The 27,188-nt window shown below is 37.3% G+C and overlaps 1 protein-coding gene across 3 annotated transcripts in view; it reads right to left on the bottom strand.

Moving 5' to 3' along the window:
• The window catches only part of Ppm1l (protein phosphatase, Mg2+/Mn2+ dependent 1L), a 499,143-nt gene that overhangs the window by 314,362 nt on the left and 157,593 nt on the right, over positions 1–27,188 (bottom strand). Inside the window, exons 1-2 of one of the 3 annotated variants that reach the window (XM_047563107.1) lie at positions 25,286–25,919; positions 24,714–24,815 (exon numbers count right to left, since the gene is read on the bottom strand). In XM_047563107.1, the coding sequence (XP_047419063.1) occupies positions 24,714–24,800 (87 nt within the window). In that variant the 5' untranslated portion in view covers positions 24,801–24,815; positions 25,286–25,919. Of the gene's footprint in view, positions 1–24,713; positions 25,921–27,188 lie in introns of those variants that run through there. The other 2 variants (XM_047563105.1, XM_047563104.1) reach the window with 2 other exon arrangements.

The raw sequence follows: 27,188 nt of genomic DNA, 5'->3' as shown, positions 1-27,188 counted from the left end.
ACCAACTGAGCCATATCCCCAGCCCTTCATTATTTTCTAAACTAAAACAAAACATAACATTGAAAAGCAATGATGATGATGATGATGATGCTAGCTAACTCAATAAAGCACTATGATGCTAGGCACTGTGCCAAGCCCTTTATATACACTGTATCTTAAAGCAAGATAATATGTTCTTATATTTCAAGAAATGAATGAACTATGTGTATGCTATAAATATGTATGTCTACAACCCAATCCCTGGCAAGAGTTGGCACAACCTGATAGTTGGTTCTACTGTATTGCCTTTGGCTGAGTCTAAATCCCCCTATGCTGCCAAGCAGGAAAGAAAAGCCCCTTCACCTACATATCCTAACAATTAAACATGGAGTTTAAAAAGAATCAAACTGCCAGGCGTGGTGGTGCACACCTGTAATCCCAGAAGCTAGGGAGGCTGAGGCAAGAGGGTCATGAGTTCAATGCCAGTCTCAGCAACTTAGTGAGTCCCTAAGTAACTTAATGAGATCTTGTCTCAAAACATAAAAGGGCTGGGGATGTGGCTCAGTAGTTAAGTGCCCCTGGATTCAATCCCCAGTACCAAAAATAAAAATAAATATATATATATATATATATATCATATCATATTATATAATATATATTATATACATATTATATGTATATTATATATATATATATTATATAATATATATACACACACACCAAAGAAATTTTGTGTTAACTCCTGCTAATCTCCACTCCCTCTCCCCGAAGGGTACATTCATGAAAACTGGGCTAGAACAACTAATTCCAATTCCAAACCTCCCCCACCACTCCAAGTAGCTGTTCTAGTAACCTTTTAATTATGCCGCAGAACTCTGGTGAGGCCTGTAATTCTTTAAATACATTTTTGAACAAGGATCTAACAGAGTCTTTGCCAGGTACAAATAGGAAGCAAAAGAATGACCACTTTCCTTTTAGCATCCTGAAAACTTAAGATCAGTCCCCACCAATTTAACTTCCAGGGCTAAAGAAATTTTGTTATAAAGTCACCATAATACAACAAACTATCTGCAACTAAAATTAAATTTCTAAAATAGCTACCATTTTAAAAAACAGGTACCATTTACTGAGTGTCTACTATGTGCAAGGTACTGCTTTAAGTACTTTATATATATTAACTCATTTAATGTTATAATAGGACTAAGAAGTAAATACTAAGAATATTAGTAGAATATTAGAATATTAGTAGAATAAGCATTCTCTTTTTTAAGATAAAGAAACTAAGAACTACAAAGGTTGAGGAACTTACCAAAGGGCACCCAACAAGAAGATAGTAGAGTCAAGATTTAAGCCACGCAAGTAATTGTGAAAGTCCACAACATCAACTACTGTATTCCACTGCCCCTCACCACTCAGTGAAGCAGATTTATCCCCAAGAAAGAGAAGATACTGAATTCAGAGTGTGTAAGTTATTTTCCCAAGGTTACAAAACTTAGTAACCAATGATCTAGATGCAAAACTAGGTCTCAAGGATTTCAAAGCCCACGCTGTTTCTCTTCTCTTCTCAGCCCACTGGAATCAGTGACAAAGCAGATCAGACATCTAGCTTCTCTGCAGTAAACTGAGAATTGAAAGGAAACCAATTAAGTCGTATTTTCCCAATACCACCTCTTTCTTCCTCTATGTGTTAAGATCTTTTGTATTATGCATCTGCTTTTTACAGAGTTTATAGAAAGTTTTATTAAAGCAAAAAGTTGCAAAGAGGATAATGGAGCAGGTCAAACACATTAGCTATAAGTGACTAATATGAAAGAAAACCAGGAAAACCATTTTTAGACGGTTTGTTGTGAAAATTTACAGGAAGCAGATCAACTAAGCCCTTTCATGCACAAGACAGAACATACTTTTTCATACCTTATTCTTTACCAAGGATGGTCTTCACTATCTCACCCAAGCTCTTTACATGGGTCCAAAAGCCTTTAAAGTTCTCAAGACAGGTTTTCTGCAGTCTGGTTCCTGGGATAAAACAAGGTTCCTCAATCTTGGCACTAGTCAAAGTTTGGGCTGGATAATTCTTTGTCAAATGGGGTTATACTGCGCACTGTAGGATATTTAGCAGCATCCCTAGCCTCTTCCCACTGGACACCAGTAGGACAACTTACCCTCACACTCCTCACAGTTGGGCAATGTCTCCAAACACTGCCAAAAATCTCCTGGTGATGGGGGAGAGGAATAGCACCACATTCAGAACCGAGACAGGTCTTCAGTTCTAATTACACATGTCATTCTTACTTTTTAACCTCTTACTTTTGTTCTTACCTGAATTATTCTCATCCGTACTAGTTACTTTATAAACATTCTTATTTATTTTGCATATTCAGACAAGCACTGTGTTTATATTTTTATCTCTCCCCTAGCTACAAGTAATTAATTCACTGAATTGGCTCAACACAATGTCGAGTAACTCAGATGTCCCTTTGAAAAAAAGTGGGTAACTCTGATAAAGTTTTCGTAAGCTGAAAATCCAAAATCCTAAAAATACCAATATGATACTTAAAAGTTTCAGATTTTCAGATTTCCAGATTTAGAGATGTTCAATTGGTAAATCTATGCAAATATTCCAAAAATCAAAAAAACTCTGAAACACTTATTTCCCCAGTATCTTGGATAAAGGATTCTCAATCTGTATTAGTCTTTAAAACTTTTCTGGAAATTTGAAATTATCGATACTAAAAGTTATAAACATATATTAGAAATACAAGACCGAATACTTACCAATCACATATCTGATGAGTTAATATTCGCCAAACTACCAAAAATGCTACACAGATTTAATGATTCCTATAAAGAGCCTAATGATGTTCTTCATAGAAACAGAAAAGGCAATCATGAAATTCATTTGGAAAAATAGGAGGCCCAGAATAGCCAAACCAATCCTTATCTCGAAAAGTGATGCAGGAGTCATCACAATATTGGACCTTAAATTATAGTACAGAACTACAGTAACAAAAACAGCATGGTATTGGCACCAAATACAGACATGAAGACTAATGAAAGGAAGTAGGAGACACAGAGACACACCCACACATAAGTACATTCTCACTCTAGACAAAGGGGTCACAAACTTACATTGGAAAAAGATAGCATCTTCAAAAAATGGTGCTGGGAAAACTAGAAATCCATATGTAATAGAATGAAATTGAACTCCTATATCTCACCCTGTATAAAACTCAACTCTAAGTAGATCAAAGACCTAGGCATTAGACTAGAGACCCCACACTTACTAGGAGAAAAAGTAGACCCAACTCTCCAACTTGTCGGCTTGGGAACTGAATTCCTCAACAAGACTCCTGAAGTGCAAGAAGTAAAATCAAGAAGCAATAAATGGGATGGTATCAAACTGGAAAACTTCTTCACAGTAAAGGAAACAATCAAGAACATGTACAGAGATCCTATAGATTGGGAGAAAATCTTCACCACCAGAACCTCAGGGTAAGGCATTAATTTCAAGGATATATAAAGAACATAAAAAAATTAACACCAATCAAAAATAAATAAATAACCCAATCAATAAATAGGAAAAGGAACTGAACAGGTACTTCACAAAAGAAACATGAATGGTCAAAACATATATGAAAAAAATGTTTAACATCTCTAGCAATTAGAGAAACACAAATCAAAACTACACTGAGATTCCATCTCACTCCAGTCAGATGGCAGTTATAAAGAATACAAGTAACAATAAGTATTGGTGAGGATGTGGGGAGAAAAGAACTCTTATACATTGTTAGTGGGACTGCATATTGGTGCAACGACTCTGGAAAACAGTATGAAAATTCTTTAGAAAACTTGGAATGGAACCACCTTTGACCCAGCTATCCCACTCCTCAGTTTATACCCAAAGAGCTTAAAATCAGCATACTATAGTGACACAGCCACACCCATGTTTATAGCAACTCAACTCACAATAGCCAAGCTATGGAACCAACCTACATGTCCTTCAACGAATAAATGGATAAAAAAAATGTGGTATATATATAGAATGGAATGCTACTCAGACATAAAGAAGAATAAAATTATGGCATTTACTAGTAAATGGAGAGAACTAGAGAATATTGTGCTAAGTGAAATGAGCCAATCCCAAAAAAAAAACAGACTGAATGTTCTCTGATTTATTGATGTTTCCCCAAAACAAGGGAGATTGAGGAAAGGAATAATAGAAATAGATTGGACTAGACAAAGGGTAACAAAGTGAAGGGAGTGGGGAGGAGAACAGAAAAGACAGTTGAATTAATTGGTCATAACTTTCCTAGCCTTGTATTTGTATACAAGACCAGGTTAACTCCATATCATGTATGACCACAAGAGTGGGAACCCAATAGAATAAGTTATACTTTATGTGTATATGTTCTGCCAAAATAAGTTCTACTGTCACATATAACTAATTTTTTTTTAAAAGTTAACATCTAGAATATATTAAGACCTCCTATAACTCAACAACAAACAAATAACCCAATTAGAAAATGGGCAGGGTTGGGGATATGGCTCAGTTGGTAGAGTGCCTGCCTCGCAAGCACAAGACCCTGGGTTCAATCCCCAGCACCAAAAAAAAAAAAAAAGAAAAGAAAAGAAAAAGAAAAAAAGAAAATGGGCAAAAAACTTGAATAACATTTCTTCAAAGATGATAGGCAAATGACAAGTATGAGGAAAAATATGCTCAACTGTACTAATCACTAGGGAAAATGCAAGTGAAACCAAGAAGAACCCATCACCTTATACCCATTAGGATAGTTACTATTATGAAAATAGAAAATAACAAGCATGCAGAGAAACTGGAACTCTTGTACACTATAAAATGGTGTACCTGCTAATGAAAACAGTAAGACAGTTCCTCAAATTTTTTAAATATAACTACCATATGATCCAGCAAACCCATTTCTAGGTATATATTCAAAAGAATTGAAAGAAGGATCTTGAAGAGGTATTTTCCACACTAGTATTCACAGAAGCCCTGTTCACAACAGCCAAGAAATGGAAGCAACTCAAACATCCATCAAAGGATGAAAAGATAAATAAATGTGATAAATATGTACAATGGAATATTATTCAGTCTTAGAAGGAAATCTTTCCACAAACTACAACATACGTGAATTGGAAGTAATTGTGCTAACTGAAATAAGCCAGTCACAAAAATGCAAATACTCAATGAGTCTACTTACATGCACTATCTAAAGGAGTCAAATTCATAGAAACAAAGTAGAATGGTGATTGATTATCAGGGGCTGGGGAGGGTGAAAAATGAGAAACTGATTAATAGAAGAAAAAGTTCTAAATATCTGTTGTATAATAATGTGAACATACTTAACATTACTGAACTGTACACTTAAAATGGTCAATTTTGGTATGTGATTTTTACCACAGTTAAAAATTGCTAATGAAAGTATATCAAAAATTATTTAGATTAAATCCTCATAGAAGAAATGGAAGGGTTACTAAAGACTTTCACTTCAATAATCTCTGATTCCATAAGACTAATTTAACAAACATTTACATGGCACCCACTCTGTGCAATGTACCAAGATAGTACTGCGTATCTGAAAGTAGACAAACTAAACCATAAATCATAAGCATAATGCAAGCCTAAACATTCATAGCCACAACTCCTTTTCAATTTAAGGAAAGCAAAACTGTTTTTCAACTTAGATTCTACACTGACAAGGGAAGTTTAATCTAATCCTTGAAGAAACATCATATTTTCAAACTATGAGACCATCATTCTCTGGATAATTGTATGGGTGAAAAAAAAAAAACACAATGCAACTTGTTTCCCACACTGGAGGAGATGATAAAGAGGTAGTTACTGGTGTTAGCTGTTAAGAATTGAGTTATTCTGGCTTTCGATATGATTCATAAAGCTCCCAAAAGTAGATAATGCCCATTTTGTACATGAGAAATCTACAAATTTCCTGTGTTGAACAGACTCTATAATGCTGTTCCTATAACTCTAAATGATTAATGTATACATATATAAATTAAAGGAATACCACTTTATACATTACATATATATAAAACATACACACACACACATAGAGAGATGAATGATAAACGTATTCCCACACTATCAATAAACTATTTTCTCTTTGTTGTGTAATTTATCTGATGATTCTCTGAGTACAAACCAAGAATTTCAAATCTCAAGTCTCTGAATCATTGTTTCTGCCCACAGGTAGTTGAAATTATTCATTTACATTTCTCCACTCTGATACTCACTAAATACTATATATAACTTTATTTTTGCATGATCCTTTAAAGAGGGAAACTATATATTGAACTTTCTTTTCAATTGAATTCTAGGATGTGTTCTCTACTTTACATATGAACGTGGATACACGTTCCCAGCTACTAAAGAGGCCAAGGGAAGAGGTTTGTAAGTTTTAGACCAATCTGAGCAACTTAGACCCTGTCTCAAAATTAAAAATAAAAATAGGCTGCAGATGTAGACCACTGAGTCCAATACTCAGCAAAAGGAAGGAAGGAAGGAAGGTAGGAAGGAAGGAAGGAAGGAAGGAAGGAAGGAAGAAAAAAGAGAAAGAAGTAGGGAGAGAAGGAGGGAGAAGGAGAGGAAAGGAAATGAAATTGATACTTGTCTAACATACTGTAAACCATACCACTTCTAACCAAATAATAGAACCACCTTTTGAATGGCAGACCAAGTTAAATCTGAGAATGTTACCTAGCTTCTTCAGAGGAGCCAACCCCAATTCACAAAACTTTTGCCTTACACCAAAAAGAGTTACCTGGCAAAATGATGAAAACGACTTGCCTAGGACAACCTTTAGATATTTACATAATTAATCTGTATTTTCCTTGGGTCCTTATTTAAAGAACTTCTGGATGAAACATGCATTGTAAAAACTGCAAGAAATAATGAGAAAAACAAAAGAGTAAACATGAACAAATGGTACAAGTGAATTACCTTATTTCCTCAACTTAATCCCATTCCCATAAACTTGAAATATTTTCCACAGATAATCTACAATACTTGAAAATAAGCTGACAATATCCCCAAATGAGCACCTTGTCAAACACGTTAGCACACAGAAAAAGACAGCATAGTAAGGAAGAGGATGTCTTCTAGAATCAGGCAGACATGAGAAATATTTTCATCCAAGCTCTGCCACTTTGCAGTTGTATAATCCTAAAAACATTGTTTTAGTCAGCTTTTGCACTGCTCTGACTAAAATACTGGACAAGAACAACTTAGAAGAGGAAGTTTATGGTTTCAGAGGTTCAGTCCATAGTTTGTTGACTCCATTGGCTGACTCCATAACTCTGGGCTAGAGGTGAAGCAGAACATCAAGGCAGAAGGGTGTGGCAGAGTAAAGCAGCTCAGGACATGGCAACCAGGAAGAACAGAAAGCTTGCTCACCAAGGACAAAATATAAACCCCAAAGGCACACCCCAGTGAACTACTTCCTCCAGAGACACCCTACCTGCCTACAGTTACCAGTCAGTCATTCCATATCAATGGATTAATCCACTGATTAGGTTGCAGTTCTCAATCTAATCATTACATCTCTGACCATTCTTGTATTATCTCACATTAGTTTTTTGGTAACACCTCATATCTAAACCATAACACACACAGTAGTCTGAGCTCTAGTTTCCCTAACCTTAACATGGGGATTAGAACAGCTGCCTCCAAAAACCATGAAGATTCAGTGACAGCACTTGGCACAGAGTGGGCACTAACAGTCAGAATGAGCAGAGTCCTTTGATTGCCAATAGATAGAGGTGATAGCAGATGCAGTCACACAACTTGTCATTTCCTTTTCATTTATTAGGCATTGTTATTTTTATAATTATTATCAGATGTCATTATCATTAGAGCACAAGAACCTGGCACAGTGCAGCATATACTATAGGGACTTAGAAACATGAAACTCAAGTAAGTTGAACCATACAGTTAAAGGAGGAAAAGTTAATATGATCAAGCAAGATTCCATGGAAGAGCTGGAAATTGAAAGGAGCCTTGAAATAAGATTAAGACATAGTATGGCAAAGAGGACTGAGAACATACTCAAGGACGTAATAAAGGTAATAAATCACAGCAGTGGGCATGTGTATCCATTAGGGATTCAGTCAATCACAAACTAAATTTGCTACAGCAGAGTTTTTTGTAGGGGATCAACAGAAGATAAGAGTAAGAGAAAGTAGCCAGCAATGCTGTTATGTGAACCAAAATAATTTTTTTCAGAGAAATAAATCATGGAAATCAGAGATTATTTTTTACAGAAACAATGTATAACCCAGTGGATTTAGAAGACTGATCTATCAGACATTACTGAGTGACCTGAAAGAGAGAGATCAGAAAAAAGTAATCAGGAAACCATGTCACAATTCCAGCATGAAGTGATATACATCTGAATCAGGATGGTAGCAGTGTGACTACAAAATTGGACACAGGGATGAAAGGAAATACAGAAAGTCTCACAGACTTGCATTGAATAGGGAAAAAGTAAAAGATGACATGGAAGTTTTTAGAGTGAGAGACTGAAAGAATGACAGCACTATGAAAGGAAGAAACAGTTCTGGAGAAGAAACTAATCTACAAAGGTGGAAAATTGGGATTCAGATAGACTGTTAACAATGTAATACCCAGAAAGAAATATCAGGTCCTGCATGGAGATATAGGCTCTAGGTGAGAAGAGAGGCCCTGTGATCAGAAAGGACGACTGAATCCATGGGAGCTGCAAAGATTCTGAAGCAAAGAAACAAAATAAGTCCAGTATCCAGAGCAGAGCCCTCCACAAAACCCATATTTGGCAAAGGAAACAAAGTGCCAAAGAAGTCAGAGAAGGAGCAAAAAAAAAGAAGGAAAAGAAAACAAACAAGCAAACCTAAATGGTATCAATGAGGCCAAGGAAGTTAGTTGTTAGTCTCTGGTCAAGAAAGTCAGAAAAAAAAAGACAGTCAAAAAAATGAAAGGGGCTGAAAACAGGCCATCATACAGGCAATTATGAGGCCAAAAAGAAATAAGTTGAGCAGGAAGAAAGTAAAAGCAATTTAAAGTCTGTGCTTCCCAAGGCATTTCCTAGAAGAATTATTCAGATTGTTAACATGGAATACAGGAAAACTAAGTGTTAAGAAATTAAAAGAATCTGATAATAAAAACTGTCTCTGGTGATCACAGATGCTAATCTTTCTCTCTGTCCTCCCTGTTTCATCTGATTTCCTGCATAACCTCTCTGAACTTATCTCTAGGATGCACTTCTGGGTCTCTCTTCTTTCAGTTAGAAAGGGTTATATCCAATCATTCCTTTCCTTTTCACCTCTCCTCTTTACTCATACCACAGAGACATGGACAAGAGTCAGATTTTACAAGATAACCAAGATGCACTGTTCCTCTCTGTCTTCAAAAGAAGCCATTTTCCAAAAAGTACATGAAAATATCTTCAACATTTTAGCCATTGGGAAAATACAAACTAAAACTACATCGACATACCACTTCACATCTACTAGAATGGTTAGAATTTGAAAGATCAGCAAGAATATAAAACAACTGGAATTCTCACACTCTGCTGGAAATGTAAAATAGTACAACCACTTCAGAAAACAGTTTAGTCATTTCTCAAAAAGTCAGCACACACCTACTGGGATGAGCCAACCAGATATTTACCCAAGAGAAATGGAAGCACATGCCCATATTGAGACTTATAGATGAACGCTCACAGACAAACCTCAAACAACACAAATGTCAAACAAGTGAATGGATTAACAAATTGACATATCCATACAGTGGAATACAATTCAGCAATAAAAACAAATGAACCATAATATAGACCATTATTTTTAAAATGAATTATTAATAGATGAAATTATATGGATCTCAAAATGATTGTGATGAGTGAGGGAAAAAGCCAGAAAAATGTGCATACTAAATATTGCCTTTATATAAAATTTTACAAAAGTAAACCTAACCTATAACAACAACAAAAAAAAAACCTGAGAGATCAGAGGAAGAATAAAAAAAGGAGGAAAAAAAGAGGAATTACCAAGAAGCATGAAGAAACACTTGAGTGACAGTTATGTTCATTATCTTGATTACAATGATGGTTTTGTATGTCTATATAAAACTGATCAAATTATATACTAAATATGTACAGTTTATGGTATATTTATCATATCTTAGTAAAGCTGTTTTTAAAAAGAGTAACTCAGATAATTGGCAAAATCTGAATATGGACTTGTGTTAAGATATTATTTTAATTTTTTTTAAATGAAGAAAGTGGAAGTCCTTATCCCCAAAGCATAAATCTACCTTGGAGGATAGGGGAGAGGACTACTCTCTGGGCAAGTGGAAACAACATTCAGGCACTCCCACTGCTCTCCTAATAAGGAAGGAAGGAAGGAAGGAAGGAAGGAAGGAAAGAAGGAAGGAAGGAAGGAAGGAAGGAAGGAAGGGAGGGAGGGAGGGAGGAAGGGAGGAAAGAGAGAGAGAGAGAGAGAGAGAGAGAGAGAGAGAGAGAAAGAAAGAAAGAAAGAAAGAAAGAAAGAAAGAAAGAAAGAAAGAAAGAAAGAAAGAAAGAAAGAAAGAAAGAAAGAAAACAAACAACACCTGGCTGGTTTTTCATCAGAGAGGTCCTTCTTAAGCAGTATGTCTAAAATATATGCCTGCCTGTACTCTTTCACATCTAAATTTGTTTGCATTGTTACATAATCCTTTGGGGATTATATAGATCCACAGACCAGAGGCTGTGGCTTGTGGCTCTAATATGAAGGTGTACAGAACTTTGGCCACTGTTAGGACTCCAGGTCTTTAGCCCTAGGAGTATTTAGCAGCATCACTTGGATCCATTAGATGTTAAAAATACAAGCTTCATTTCCAACAATCATTTACTGCAGCTCTTAGACAAACCCAGGACCAGATGTTTACCAAAACAGGTTAGGCCTGCACCTACAATATCAGAGGCTCAGAATTGCCAGGAAGAGGAAAGGACTGAATGCCCAACTGGCCTGTCTTCTGAAATCACTAGAGAATAAAATTCTCCAGAGTCTCAAGCCAGAAGCAACAAAGAAACAGCAAACAGAAACTTTTTCTACGTATTTATGATTATAAATTACCAGGCTGAGTGCCCAACTCTATATTCCCATCTGGTTGCAAAGCTAGGCTGGCACTTCAATTAAAAATAACACATTCAATATGGTATTATCTTCCTAAAACTGACTTTAAAAATAATCAGGATAAAGTAATCTTACTTCTAACTCCTAAAAGTCACATATTTATTCTCTTTTGTATCTATAAACCTCTGAGACTACATTTCTCAAAGTGATCACACAGAAATATGTATTATGCTCTATAAGAAAATATTTCAATCACTACATGAAAAATCTCAAAATTTTCAACTACTTATTCTATTATCATTCAGAAGTTATATAATAGTAACATTTGCAAATCTATACAAATTCAAGATACTCATGTCACTTACATATTTTATGTGCATATACTTTATTCTTCATTATATATTACTTTAGATATTATTCATTTATAACTACATATTACTCTCAAACTATTCTTTACATGCAATTTGAGGGATCTTTCAAGGGAAATTTTGATTAAATACAATTTTGTCTTTTACACCAAGTTGGGACTGAACTTCACTCAATATATAACTCTTCTGTAAGCAGTCACAGTTTCCTTATAGGACAGGTAGTAGAAATTAGGGCAAAGATTTTATGCACAGGAAATCCTAAATAAAATAAGGACAGTAGGGTCAGGGTATAGCTCAATTATACAGACTTTGCCTAGCATCTGTAATGCCCTGGGTTTGATCCCTAGCACTGAAAAAAGAAAAAAAAAAAAAATGTAATAGAATGAGGTCAACCTTCTTCATCAAAACTGGCAGATGGGCCAGGGCAAGATGGCTCCAGACCTCGCTTCCAAAAGCCTCATTCCTCTGTAGCAGTCCCCTCTCACCATTGTGTATACCACTGCCAGTAATGCCCCTCCAAAATGAGTATAAATGATCTGAATCTCCCAGGAATTCCCTATTTGGCCAGGAATAGATTAGAATTTTTTTAAACAACAATTTTTTTTATATCTAATAATTAAGGAACCAAAATCCTACTGTATTTGACCCACAAATTCATTGTCTAAAACAGGAGACAGTAAAGTAGAAAAGGACAGCCTACAGCAGAACTATGATGACATTTCCACATTCATCAGTAGCTTTAACTGAAACTACTAAATCGACAATCATATATTAAAGAGAGAAAAATCTACCTTACTGTTCTACAAACACTCAGATCTTTTCTTATTGTTGTTTTAAATAGAACAGAGGAAAAAAAAAAACCTGTGTTAGAAAACCACCTCTTAGTAGTTTTTTAAGACTTGTTGGGATCCAAAAATAGCAAATTTAGCTCTCAGTATCCAGGTAAAACCATTCTAAGCCAAATAAAAAATAAGATAGTTTCTCCTTTTCTAGAGGGCTCTAAAGTTGATTTTTCCCCACATCAGTATACTTAATAGTAACATTCACCAATGAGGTTGCTAATGTGCAAAACAAGGAATATTCCAGGCCATCTTCTCTGAAACCCCTCTCACCTGTGTGATACCCCCCCACACACAAATAACCATTTCCACTTTCCCTCTTTCTAGCTAACAAAACTCTAGTCTCACCTTTCTAGGCTGTCATGGTCTCCAGAGGTGGCTTGGGCTCCTCCCCAGACCCAAAGTGAATTAGGATGGGTCAGAGTTAATCACAACGATCATATTCCCATAACTAAGTCATGTTTAGGCAATATAACTTTTGCCTATGAGATAAGAGGAGTAATTTCTAGGAAAGTTTTTTCAGGGTTAAAGAACACAGGACAGATGATTTCTTTCATGTCTCTAGACTATAGTTACACAAAGATGGTTACAGCAATTCTAAGCATCACATCTTGCAACTATGAGGGAAAAGTAAAGGGAATTTCCAAGAACTTCCCATTTTGGGCCTTTGGTTATGTGAAATAATAACTGTTTAAGCTACTTCTACTTGAATGAAATGACACTTGCAAACAAAAATTTCCAAATAATGCGCCATCTAGATTTACAGCAAGAACTTATTCTAATTGTGGTGTAAGTGGACATAAAAGACAAAACCAACCAATCTCTGAAACTGGAAGATGACATTTCCTTTATTGCCATAGTAGTTCTTTACAAAGAAGAGCTATTATTGATCACTGGAAAACTATTCTCTCTTTGATACAAAGTACTTTGTATCTCTGTTTTTAAGATGAGCTCTTCCATAAATTTGATGTAATTTTATTTAATATGATGGAAGGATATTTTTAATTAGAGTAGTATTACCGACTTAACCAGCCTAATCTTAATTTCTGTCTCTCTGTTGAGGCTAGTCTAAGAGAAATGCTCTTAAACTAGCTAGCCCTTCACATATAAAAATGAATTTCCTTAAAGAATTATATAGAAAAAAATTCTACAGGGACAACGTGGAATCTCTTTGATGAAAGTTTTTAAAAATAGATATTTCATGTAACTGTGAAAGCTTAGACACTATATTTAGATTATATGACAATTCAAAAATCTCTGCCACAACTATCTAAATAGAAAAAAAGTGTCATTTTTTTAAACAAAAATTTAGAAAAACATCTAAGTGTGAAAATATAAGAGAAGTAAAAATTTCTTAATCCCAAACTCTATAAAAGTCATATTTAGCATACATCTATGCAACCCAGTTGGTATAGAATGTTCACTTCATTATTTTAGGGGGCAAAAAAGCTGAACAGTATAATAAAAAATCTCAATTTTCATAAATCCCTGATTTATTTGGCTAGAAAATTCCAGTGACTAATTTAACTGAAAATTAATTTATTTAATTAAAAAGCCAGGTACCTACAATCCCAGCTACTCAGGAGGATCACAAGTTAAGACCAACCAGGGCAACTTACCAAGTTCCTGCCTTAAAGTTAAAAATAAAAAGGTCTGGAGATGTAGCTCAGCAAGTATAAGGACCTAGGTTCAATCCCCAGTCCGTAAATATATACATACAATTTATATATATATAGTTCAGTTATAATTATATATGAAATATATGTATATATACACATATATATATATAAGAAAGCTCTAGAAATAGTATATAGTTATCAAAATAAAATTTCTGGGCAATGGCAAGTTCATAACTAAGGGAATTTTTTAAAAAAAAAACATTTTGCTGTCTAAGAGTAGTGCTAAATATAGATTCTCCTTTTAAAAATACAATTTTAAATATTAAGATCTATTGATTGAGGGCATTAAACCCCCACTCACATTTATAATAACAAAAATCTGGAATATTAATATTGAAAATCAAATGCAAATAAGTGTTCATTTCTCCAGGGAAGTCACAAGGTCTGTTAACTTATACAACTGAAAACTAGTCTTTGATTTAGCAACTGAGACACAAAGATCATCTGTCAGCTGCTCAAACAAGAGCAGAACAAAAAGGGTTCTTGGATGGTATGGTAAAAAGACTGTCGGTATTCCTACAAACTAAAAACATTTTTAAGTTATTGTAGACCCACAGATACTTAACTTGGGAAGCAGACAGTTCTGTATACACAAGAAAATGGTATCTCTCTACTTGGTGTTCCTACCCAGTGTACATCTTTCACTCGTGTATGCAATGGCCCCAAACTTACCTTTAGGAGTCCCATACCCAGGACCAATCAGAACTCCCTTGTCTTCTAGGATTGGAGGAAAAATAAGTTTTATTCATAACAGACTCAATTGCTATAGCCCTCTTTCATTATAGAAAATTTGGAGGCAGCTAAATTTTCATTCCATTGGGCCCTATTATCAAGAAATAGAAAGAAAAAAAGATGAAATATCTCCATAGAGATGAAGTGATCAAGTCTTTAAGATTTGTTTTTTAGAAGTATTGTACCTTGGGCTGGGGATGTAGCTCAGTGGTGGAGCACTTGCCTAGGATTCATGAGGCCCTAAGTTCAATTCCAAGTACTGGGAAAGAAAAAAAAAAAAAAAGATTATATCTTGACTTCTTAAGTCATACTTTCTCACAGAATAGATTTCATCAACTTTATTGAAAGTACATCAGTTTATCAGTATATCTAATTTTTATGTACATGAATATTTACTGAAAATGCTTTGTACTTTTCAAAGGAGAGCCTATAATTATAAAACAAAGCTATAAAAGTTATTAAGTTCTATTAACTATGTAGAAAATTATGGCTTCCTTTGTTTAAACTTGGCCTTTGAAGATTTATATGAAAAACAGATTTTAACTAGTTATCACCAAAGTTAAGGTTAAGTTAAGGTTGGCTAAGAGAATAATATATTAAATAAACTTCTGGAATGGAAACACAGAACCAGCACCTATTCAAACTAAACAATCCAACTCAGAATTACAAACAAATGAGAAAAAGATATGTTTCTGTTTAAAATTAACAATCATTAATCCAGCAACTAGGAATGCTGATGCAAGAGGATCAGAAGTTCAAGGTCAACCTCAGCAATGTAACAAGACCCTGAGCAACTTAGTGAGACCCTAAACAACTTAGTAAGACCCTGTCTCAAAAAATAATAATAATAAACTAACAAACGTATAATGTATTAGGAAATTATTTTAGTTCTCAAAAAGAAAAACAAACCATTAGTGCTTCAGTACCAAGAGAAACTGCACAAATAGGCATAAGTATGTATTTATTCTAAAGTCAAGCTTTAGTACTTCAGAGTAAAATAAAACATAAATCATTTTAATCATTGTGACTGGCTATGCTAATGCCACTCTAATTTCTAGACAAGCCTTTCATAAGCCAACAGGCAAGAACATTAGGGATTCTTTGTAGTGGAAGAGATTCTGCTAGGAAAAAAGTGGGATAGATCAGAACTGTGTTTGAATGTAAGGTATTACCTGCTCTGCCTTCTGACCCTATCTTTTCATAATTACAGGACTTTGCTAGGTAATTATAAGATACACCTGCCAACATTTGCAGCATAGAACTTTTAAGAACACCATCACACCTCATAGGAATATCAGTCATATAAGATATGCAAAGTCCTACTGAGCAAAACTAGAAGACAGGCATGTCCATGTAACAACACAATCAGCATTTTACTGCCCAAATTATGAGATTTATAGAACTTCAATCAGAAACTCAGACCACCAGTTCTGGAGACAAATACTTCTAAGACAAATAGTTCTAAGTTTAATACTAGTTTTATATTTTAGTTTTACCATCTATGAGCTGAAGAGAACTTGGACAATTACTTAATATCTCTGGGCCTCAATTTTTCCATCTACAAAATAGAAGTAATGTAATAATAATGATTTTTACAAAGTCTTATGAAAATTAAAATTAGATAACATATAAATGTACTTAAATTCTGCCTAGTGGATTACAAATAATGTCAGTCACTATTATTATTACTATTATTACTATTAATAATAATTAATTTCTCCTTTGACCCAGAAATTCCAATTCTGACAATCTTCCCTGAAGAAATAATCCATACCATACTAGAAGCACAAAAATATTTATCAGTGTTAATTACAATGGTAAAAAGTCAGAGGAAACTAAATGAATATCTATCAAGAAGCAGTTTAGTAATTTATCAAATATCCATCTATTCAATAAACATTACTCCATTCCTAAAAAAAGTAAGAAATAAAAATATAAAGAATTAAAATTAAATATAAAGAATTACAGGGTTATGCAAAATAAAAAAACAAGATGTAAAATTGTTTACAACTATGTATAATTTATTTAAAATGTGCATTAAAAAAGATCAGCAAGTAATGTGCCAAAATAATAGTCATGAATGTGTAAGGGTAATGAGACTTGGAGTGACTATTCTTTCTTTTTTATACTATCTGTCATATAGTTATATTACTTTTATTATTTTAAAATTAACTTATTTTAAATGTTTTACTTGCTACATTAATAAAAGTAACTTTTATTAAAATATATACACAAAAATATATCCCTAAAGTGGTTAAAAATCAAAATAGAAATTAAGAATAAAACGAATTCTTTCAATATTAAACTCAAAGTATTACTTTTTTCAAAACCAAGACCCTAATGAAGGGATCACTTAATTCTGAGATTGAATGATATCCATATTTTAAATCACCAACAAGATAATGAAATCATTTAAGAGCACTAAAGACACTGTGCTACACTTTGTAATAAAAGCTACACTTTATAACAAAACCTACATTATTCCTAGTAACAAAGTAAAATAATAAAAATCTTTCCATTTGAATAAGTCAGATACCATATAAAATATACATTCTCATTATTTTAAAATGTGTCCATCTAGAAAAGTATAACAGAAATAATGTATTACAAATTAGCAAATTAAATGGTCAATGAACATTTTATGAAACCCAGAAATGTCTAAGGGAGACAAGGGAGAAAGGAAACAAATTTACAGCCAAACTCACTATAGTCTGAAGTATGCTCTTCTGTCCATCCAACCACTCTTTTTAATGTTGATAGTTCCACACTGGGAACCCTGACAGTGGCTTTGCCATGTACGAGTTCTGCCATTCACACTCTGGCTCCCTTTTAGCTGTGGCCCACACCCCTGGACTTCATTTCCAATGTTTTAGCCCAGACTTCCCAACTGACCCCCCCACCTCACACTTCTATCTTCTTCATTTAAATCAAATCCTTTATGTAGATTACAGGAACAGATTACTAAATCATGGATTATATGCCATCCTTTGCTCAAAAATATCCAGTTCTCCAATATTTATAGAACACAACACAAGCTCCTCAGATGGTTTTCAATATCAGTCCTAACAATAGTTCCAGAAGCATCTCCTATTCTCTTCACCTATATAGCTAACCCATCAGACAAAGCTACTAAACTGTGAGTCCCAACATACTGGTATATTTTGTCACTGCTAGTATGTCATAAACAATTGTGACCAATAATGGTTCAATTACCAAAAAAATGTGAATTACCTACTTTTTAAAACTAAACTAGCTAGATGCAATGGCATGTGCCTATAGTCACAGCTACGCAGAAGGATGAAGCAGGAAGATGACTTGAGCTATGAGCTGAGGCCAGTCTGGGCAACTAGCAAAATCTTGTTTCAAAAAACAGAGCAAACAAATCTAGGAAGGATTCCAGTTTAGTCCTATGATTCTACTTGTTTCCCTGCATTAGAAATGGTGGTGAACTGGGCATGGTATCATATGCCTATAATCCAAGATACTCAGGAGGCTGAGGCAGGAGGATCCATATTTAAAGTAAGCCTGGGCAACTTAGTGAGACTGTCTCAAAATAAAATAAAAGGGCTGGGGATGTGGCTCAGTGGTACAGCACTTTAATAACATATGCAAGGCCCTGGCTTCAATTACCACCAGTACCAGCCAAAAAAAGGAAAGAAAAGAAAGAAAAATAAGTAAAAACTAGTGTGGGGAACTGGGAGTGTGGCTCACACCTATGTTCAACTCCCACCACCATAAAAAAGAGAGCAGGGTGGAATTTATGCCAGAACATCGGGAAATACTTACAACTCTGGGTTCCCTTTGAAGCTGTGTTATAAATGAAATCATCTCTATCACAGGTCACAGTAGAAAGAAACACTCCAAACTAGGGTTCCTAAAAGAGTAGCTTCACTGAGGGTACTCTCCACTGTGAAGGGAGCAAGTTCCTGCCTTGCTTCAAATTATGGCAATTAAATTTTAAAAGCCACTTTTCCGATGCTAAAAAAAAAAACCAAGGAGGGGGGGCAGAATGACTCTAGAGGAAACCAGAGACTAGGAGAGGAACTACTTTAGATCATTCCACTCCATCAAGATGAATGGCAGGTTGAAGACCAAGAATTTTATTGCATAGGTCATCTACTCCAGTGCTGATATGAAATTTACTTTCAAATAAATGTAGTTAACAAAAACAGCCCATCTATAAAAAAATAACTAAGTATATAAAAACACGAATAGTACTCAAATATGGAAAAAATAATAAATGGGTTTCTAGATGACTACTCTTGGAGAAAGCCTGCTCTAAACAAATGGGCTACCTGCCTATGTTCCAACTGCATCCCCATTTACTTCCTCCAAACCATTTCCACACTTTTTCTTCCACATGTTATGTCATCTTGCCCTCCTCCCTTCACCCAATCTTTCTACTGAAATGTTCCGATACAATCAAATGTCAATTCCTCCTCAAAATTATCCAAGATTCTCCCAAGCTCCCTCAGACAGGCTTGCACGTCAGGTGGTATGCACCTGGTAGCTCTTCTAGATACAGTTGCATCTTGCAGCTCTGCTATTTTTAAAAACCTCATCAAAGCAAACAGATAGAAAGCTCCCTGAGAGCAGAGAATGCACTGATTCATCCTTGGACATCACACAGATAACTGTTTTCCACTTATGGCAGACTATACAGAAAACGTTGGCTTCATTGAACTAAATTTCTTAACAACCCTATTGAAAGATGCATGAAAATCAGTAGTCAGGAACACAAGAGGTGATTTAATTAGGAGGGAAAAAAATGAAAAGAAATTTTAATATACCGTTTTAAACCAAAATAATCTGAATTTTCTCTTAAGCCATCAGGCATTTGCCCACACTAAATCTCTAGGCCTCTTCTATATCATTATGTGAAATCAAACATTTACAAACCTCAGTTATAATGTGTGAAAAGCAGATCACTCACTGTGCCATTCATTATTTATTCAGAACTATATCTTATTTCAGAAGGATCCAATGAAAATACATATGACACAACAAGATAAAATGACATCTAAGAAAACTAACAAAGGAAAGTTGAATGTAGGAAAGATAAGCTGTCCTGGAACTAAGGTTTATGTATCAAATAAATGTATTCTATAAAATTCTGCACATGCTAGGGGTCAGGGGTTGGCTCTTAACACGTCTAGCAGCCAAAAAACAGGATGACTCAATCTGTCACATGATTCAATATCCTTAAGGTAAAAACAAAAGAATTGGAATACTTTTACTCCGTTGGTCTTCATAAAAAGGATGCTATAATGTAACAAAGACCTTAATGCATATAGGTCTTAATCAACTGTAGGGATTTGCAGTTGATTTTTCGGACAGCTTTGGAAGACCACTCTTACAACAACCCTCACAGACAACATTACAGCAATAAATGCAAATGCTGGAGAGGAAGGCTCCTTACAGGTCTAGATTCACCAGAAACAGACTTTATTTTATCCAGACTAACCTGATATAGAGAGGCCTCCTGCATCACTTGCCTTTGAAATTTTTTATAATTGTGCATATCCATTTTTTCTGGGAACTATGCCTATAGTTGCATAACATTCTCAAAAGGAAGCATGACTCAAGAAGAGTTAAGAATCACTGATCTAAAGAACTAGGCTAGATATGGGTATCCTTCAGGCAACCATCCATAAGTAGTTTCTCTTCTGAGCTTTTGGGAAGTATTCCACCTAAATGTCAAACTGATATGAAATGTGAAACTTTTTTAAGTCATGTGACAACTGTCTAGATACATATGACTTAAAATAAAAAAAAGATATATATGACCTTCCACCAGACTATGGTAGTTAAGATGTTTCAAGTGTCCAAAATCTTTTGGTTCCCTAAACATATGGAACACATAACAATTCAATCCCTACATAAGTTTCAGTTATGAACATTGTCAAAGCAACCTCAAAAGATTGGTGATATTTTTTCTACACAGTATTTTTTTAAAATCTATTGCCTATGGATAAAACTACAGATAAGCACAAAAATAGTCATTTTCTTAGATAAACATTATTTTGAACTTCAAAGTTTAAAAATAATAACCCTTCTATACCAACTGATACAATTTGAGATTTTTTTACTTTTAATTGTCTTAATCTTACATTATACAACAAAATAATCAATGCATAGCTTTAGATACATATACACACAGTCATCCATCCACCTAGACTATGGAGGTTAAGATGCTTCAAGTGTCCAAGAGGATCAAGTAAAAAAGTTGGCCTGTAGGACCATGGAGACAAGACTCATTAAGATCTCATCCATCTAAATGAAATTACAGCTACCCAGAGTCTAGTTTTCAGAATATCAAGTCCAGAGACATATTTCTGTCAAAAAATCCATAGATGAATAGAAATTAATACATGCTAACCCAACTCAAAAGAGTTCAGTTACAATTAGAATACCAATTTACTAATCATAGAGAATACTCCTTGTCACTAATCAGAAAATTCACACTTGATGCCAGGATGCTGCTTTATTAATATACATAAAAATAGAATCCTGAATTAGTTATCAGAAGTTCACCATAATTTAAAACAGAGAGATAAAGAGAGTTTGAGGGATACCTAGAGAATTATCCCTGCCTTATATACATCTTTCTAGTGACCAAATTTGTGGTTCCCAAATTTGTAGCATCTCTTTCCCTTGGATATTACCGCCACAACACAGCTGACTTCTCAGTCCCTAATCTTTCTTCCATACCATTCTATCCATTAAGAACTTCTCTAGAAGGACATAATAAAACTGATGAGGGTATACCTTACATGCATTATTATCCTTATTTTTAAGATAAGAAACTCCCAGATAAAGTGGCTTAAGCAATTTGCCCAAGGACACTACTAGTCTAAGGTACAGTATAAATTCAAAGCCAGATCTCAAGTCAAAGCAATAAATAATGCCTTCACTGTTTTTCCCTAGGCCTCCCACTTCCCAGTCTGAGTTAAATGTCCCTCCCCTACGTTCCCATAACACCTTAAGCACACCATAGCTATAATCTTTTGTATAAAGGTCTGTCTCTCTCATTAGACTGAAACTTTTTAAGGACAGGGGCTACATCTCTATCATCCTTATATTCCCAGAGTGCTATCTATCTGGGCAAATGTGCAAACCAATTTGTCCAGTTGCTTAATATAAAGATCTATAAACCAAAGGCCTCAAACTAGCAACATGGTCTTTGGAAGGTCACAATTTCTCCAGCAATCCTACATCTCATCTAAAAAAAAATGGAATGAAATGGATTTACAGTAAAAAGGATATACAAAGGTCCCTTCTAGATCATCACTGTAGTTGGGCCCTACCTTCTTTATTTTTGTGAATTATTAGAAATAAAATTAAGCTCCTCATTTATCCTTTCTACCACTCTAGAGACTGTGTATGTGTGTGTGTGTGTGTGTGTGTGTGTGTGTGTGACAGTATTCATAAAAGCTCCTTCTTTTCTGAAAGGAGATAACTGTCATTTATGCCAAAATCAAACAGTGGCACCCTCCTCTGGTGAATGTTAAGAGTTAAACAATACAAAGACAAGAATTTTATTGTGGGATTATCTTCAAATGATATAAAAAGAAAAACCAAGACAGAAATAATCCAATAGTGTCTGTTATTATTACATTCCCAAGAGCAACTAAATAACTCCTTTTTTAGCACTTTCCCAATTTTACCCTAAATCACAGCCAAACGAACAGGCTGCACATGATAAGAGGTTATAGAGAGAACAATTATTTCTAAGGGTACTGATAACATTAATTATTTTGAAAATAGCATGCATTTCAATGTAAGGCACAATGAAAATCACGGTTTGGCTAAAAATGATCATCTTTTCATTTAATATTAAAATGTTAATGAAAAAGCCAAGTAAATATAAAATACTTTTAGCTAAATAAAAGCATTTACATGCCCTTTTCCTGGATAGTATATTTACAAGAGAGTACTGGAAAATTTCAACCTGAAACCAGTTTGGGTCTTCAACTTTCAGGTTTTAGAAAATCAATTTAGAAGAAAAAAATTATAATCACCCAATCTACTTACACATGCAGGCTGAAAACATCCCAATATATCACATCCAGACTACCATAACCCAAAGTTTTATGACATTACTATTACATCAAAACCTTTTAATTAAAAGTAAAATTGTGCTTTATAAGATCAGAATCAGATTATCATTAGCCAATAATTTTAATATAATATATGTAATAAATTATGTTTATTAAGTGATTTACAAATGATAGACTCACAGTTTCCTTCTCCCCTCCTGAGTCTAGGCACATAAAATGAAAATACAGACATTCTGACTCAAGAAAACAAATCAGTCATTATCCTGACAACCTTGTCATTCAGCTATGTTTTTGCCCAAGTATGCAGTGTGTCTTCCCAATTAACTTCACATCTTTCATCTAGGCTATTTTCAAGGGAAGGGGAACCCCACATCAGACAAAAGGCTACAAAATTACTACTAGGGAGAAACTTTCATTGGAAAGACAGACAATAAAAAAGACTAAGGTGTATGGAAAATTGCAAAAACTGATTTCAGTTCTATCAAATAAGTTTTCCAACTGTCTTTCATTCTTGGTAAAGTGGGTTCTACAGGGCAGGTAGACACAGAACAACTGACAAATCTGCAGATGGTGAGTGGAAAATGTAGATAAGATAACCAATTAAAAGCTTTCTCAATGTTTACCCAAAATCAAGGCCAAAGAACAAGCGAATGCCTGAAAGAGAATGACATTCCCTACAGCTCCCAACAGCCCACACAACCATCAGAGGGCAGAGAAAGGGAATCAGGTGGGAGGGGAGACAGTAATGAAAAATAGGAAGGGAAGAGAAGAGTAAGAAAGTATGATGCCAAAGGAAAGAGGGGCATTCAGCAATGAAACTTTGTTATGAACTGCCCAAAGAAAGATGGGGTGACTGGCCTGATGTTTTTTGGAGCAGGGCACTGGACCCACATTTGCCAGTCTTAGCCCAGGTCCAGGTCAAGGACAGGAGCCAACCTTAGCCCCACTACCAGGAAACTAAGTCCCAGCACACAACCCAGGTACTGCAGAAAAGTTAGAGAGACCTAAACCGGCCTTTAGCCCCCATCTCCTGCTCCCAAATGAACCTCCAAACAAAGGAGTCTAGAAGCAAGAAGACATCTGCGCCCCCACACTGGCTAGGGAGCAGGGGTTAGGTCGGGACACAGCCAGTTCTGCGGGCACGGCTACCTCTGCATAGGCCAGGGACATATCGGTCCCACGAGGCAATCCAGCTAAAAAACCTTGGGTCAGCCAGGTGCTCTGGTAAACTGGCCCGGTTGCACTTGCAAAGTTGAAGGAGTTAGGAAGAAGTGCAGGGCCACACTTGGGTTTTTGCCTAGAGCGAAGGCGAAGGGAAAGAGTCACGGCTTCCTTCATCCTCAACGACTCTCACTCTACCCTGCAGATTTTGTCTCTTTCTCTAAGGGTGCATCAAAGATACTGTCTTCCTACTTTGCGGTAATGAAGCCTCAAACCCTAGAACAGGGGTACTGAGACCCGGGACCAAAGTTCACTGGAAATACCGCAAATTCTTCCCGAAAACCTAGCACGGTCTTGGAAACCTCATATTAAAACGGCACGAGTACAACCCCAGAAATGAAAAGTTGTACCCCATTTGTGTACAATCAATCAAAATGCTGTGTGTAAAAATAAAAATAAATTTTAATAAATAAAAATAATAATAATAAATAAATAAATAAATAAATAAAACGGCAGGAAGTATGTGGTGAATGACTCTCTGCTAAACAGGTCGCTCAGCTCCAAGGTTCCCATTGTATGGGCAACCTGAGCCACATCTGTCCAAACACCACGCCCCTCTCACCCAAGTCCTTACCCCGTCGCACACGCGATATCCTGTTGTTTACACACACACACACACACAGAGGGGGAGAGAGAGAGAGAGAGAGAGAGAGAGAGAGAGAGAGAGAGAGAGAGAGAGAGAGAAACACAAACACCCAGGGGAACTCCTACCTCGCCGCCGTGCCCATCGAAGATCCCAAAGATGGACGGGTGCGTTTTGTTGACCAGGTCTGTAAGAACTTCGAAGCGGTCCTCCATGTGGTCTCTCCGGCCCTGTATGGAATACACCGCCACGTTATGGCTCTTGAACTCCCAGGTCTTAGAAAACTCGGCCTCCAGCACGTCAAGCCCTCCAAGTCGATCGTTCTGCATAATCTCAGCCACCTTGCCCTTCACCATCTTCACCGCGTCCCGGCTGGACTTGACGATGGTCTTTACTTCGTCGGTGTGGAAGAAGTAACTCCACAGCGCTAAGCTGATGCACAGCAGGAAAAGCGTCTCGGGTCTAAGCAAGAAGTAGCGCATGATGCGACCCAGCAGAGACAGCAAAGTCATTGTATCCTCTATCATTTATTATCACTAGAGCCCCAACCACCAGCAGCGACGCGCGCCCCGAAGGCTCGCTGGGTCCGAAGCACTGCGGGTACAGCCCGCCCGGAGGGAGGCGGAGCAGCAGCCGAGGGCGGGGGGAGGCGCGCGGAGCGGAGCAGGAGGCGGAGGAGCTGGTTGCTCCGAACCCGTACCGCGAGCAGAGGCAGTTTCCCTTTTGTCTCGCTGCCTCGGCGGCCCGGAGGCCAGTGCCTGCCGCCTGCGCCACCTCCCCTCCCTGCGCCCTTTGTGAAACCGCGGCAGCAGCAGCAGCAGCGGCGGCGGGGGCGGGGGCGGGGGCGGGGGCGGCGGCAGCGGCGGCGGCAGCCTCCGGTGCCCGGGCTGGACGAGAGGAATCAAGTTAAAGTTGCGCCGGGCGGATCCGCCGCGGCAGGCGGGAGTTCTGGGCGACCGGGCCCGCGCGGTCTCTCCGGGGGTGCCCCCTCGCGGCTCCGGGGAGCGATCGGTAGGTGAGGAGGCTCAGGGCGCGAGAGCCCGGCGGGCGAGGGATGCAGGTCCCTTCGGTCGCCGCTGCAGGGGGGTGCGGAGACAGCAGAACGTTCCGATGCCTTCACATACCCCCGGGGGCCCAAAGGAATAAAAGTTTTGCAGGAGCCTGGGCAGAGGCTGGTAGACAGAGTGCCCGGCTACACCGCACAATCCGCACTAAGCCGCAGGCGGCCGGCCAGGCTCTGCCTGCCTCTCCCCGGCACCTCACGGCTCGGCTCGGCTCGGCTCTTCTCGGCTTCGCTCGCGCGCTCCCTGCTAGCACTCAGTCTCGCACTTGCCCCGCCCCTTGCGCGCTCGCCCCGCCCCGTCCCAGGATTTGAGACCCTGAGGTTCTCCCCAACGAGCTGTCTGAGGCTGAGGAAGCTTTGGGGCGGCGGACTAATGCGGGCAGTCCCGGCCAATCCAAGCAAAACAAGGGGAAGTGAAGGAGCGCGTTCATTGCCTAAGATCTTGCAGATGGTCGTTCCTATCTTTGTGCAGGCTCCCGGAACAATATAATACTATCCCTAGTAGATTAAGCGTTGGGTTTCGTGGAAGCCAGTACTATTCTTTGGGAATCAGAGAGTCGCACGTGAGCGTTTCCCCCTCCGGCAGATTGCAAGATAGTACGCTCCTCGCCTCGCCTGGCATAAGGCAAGCGAGAAGGGACGCATTTCTCCCGGCTCACGAAGCGAGACCGAGAGGAACCGGCCGTTTGCAGATGCCTAAACAATCCGCAACAAAGACCTGCCAGGATCTCCCGAGAGGCAGGGCACGCCGTGGGACCTGGCAACCTTCTCCCGCTTAAGATCTGTAGAATGGGGGACTTGGAGTCACATGCAAGCACGTACTGATGATAACCTCGGGAGGGCGAGAAAAGGCTGGCCTCTCTCAGATGGCCTTTGTCCCCGGAGCAGGGAGGCCACCAAAGCCTTCCCTGGTCACAGACCTTCTACAGAGAGACTCGGAACTTCGGAATAGGACCCTGAAGCGCTCCTGATCATACCACGGAGCGAGCGCTCTGACGGCCATTCAGGTTTAAAAGTGGATTTGAAACTCTAAAGTAGCAGCCTCCTGCCCCCTCTCAACCATTGCAAGAGAAGGCGACGTGGACTGCAGAGAAAAGTACAGGTTCCAGGAACCATCAAGTATAACCTGAAATTTGGGCCTTGAAGATGAAAATCTGCACAAGAAAAGCACTGTGTACATATCAACTTAGAATATGGTAACAAGTGAGCTTTAAAGGAAAATATCCACTCTGGCTACCCCTGTCCAAGAAGAAGAGTGCTGATCTGGTTCATCCAGTCCCCTGGACTGGAGAGTAAGCTGCCTGATCCCAAGAAGCGGTACCCGATTACTTTTTTTAAATTAAATTTTTAAAGCACTTGAAGGAAATACACCAAAATATTCACAATGATAACTCTAGTAGTAGATTAATATGTGATTTTCATTTTCTGCTTTATATTTTTGTCTATTTTCCACAACTCTGCCAAAGTTTGTACAAAAGGCATAGATTTCCATCACAAAAAATAAGAAAACTTAATCATTTAAATGATGCATAGGATATGA

This window comes from Sciurus carolinensis, chromosome 9 (assembly GCF_902686445.1).
Source record: "Sciurus carolinensis chromosome 9, mSciCar1.2, whole genome shotgun sequence".
Classification (NCBI taxonomy): Eukaryota; Metazoa; Chordata; class Mammalia; order Rodentia; family Sciuridae; genus Sciurus; species Sciurus carolinensis.
Note: the sequence above shows the minus strand (reverse complement) of the source record. Positions and strands in the feature narration are given on the sequence as shown.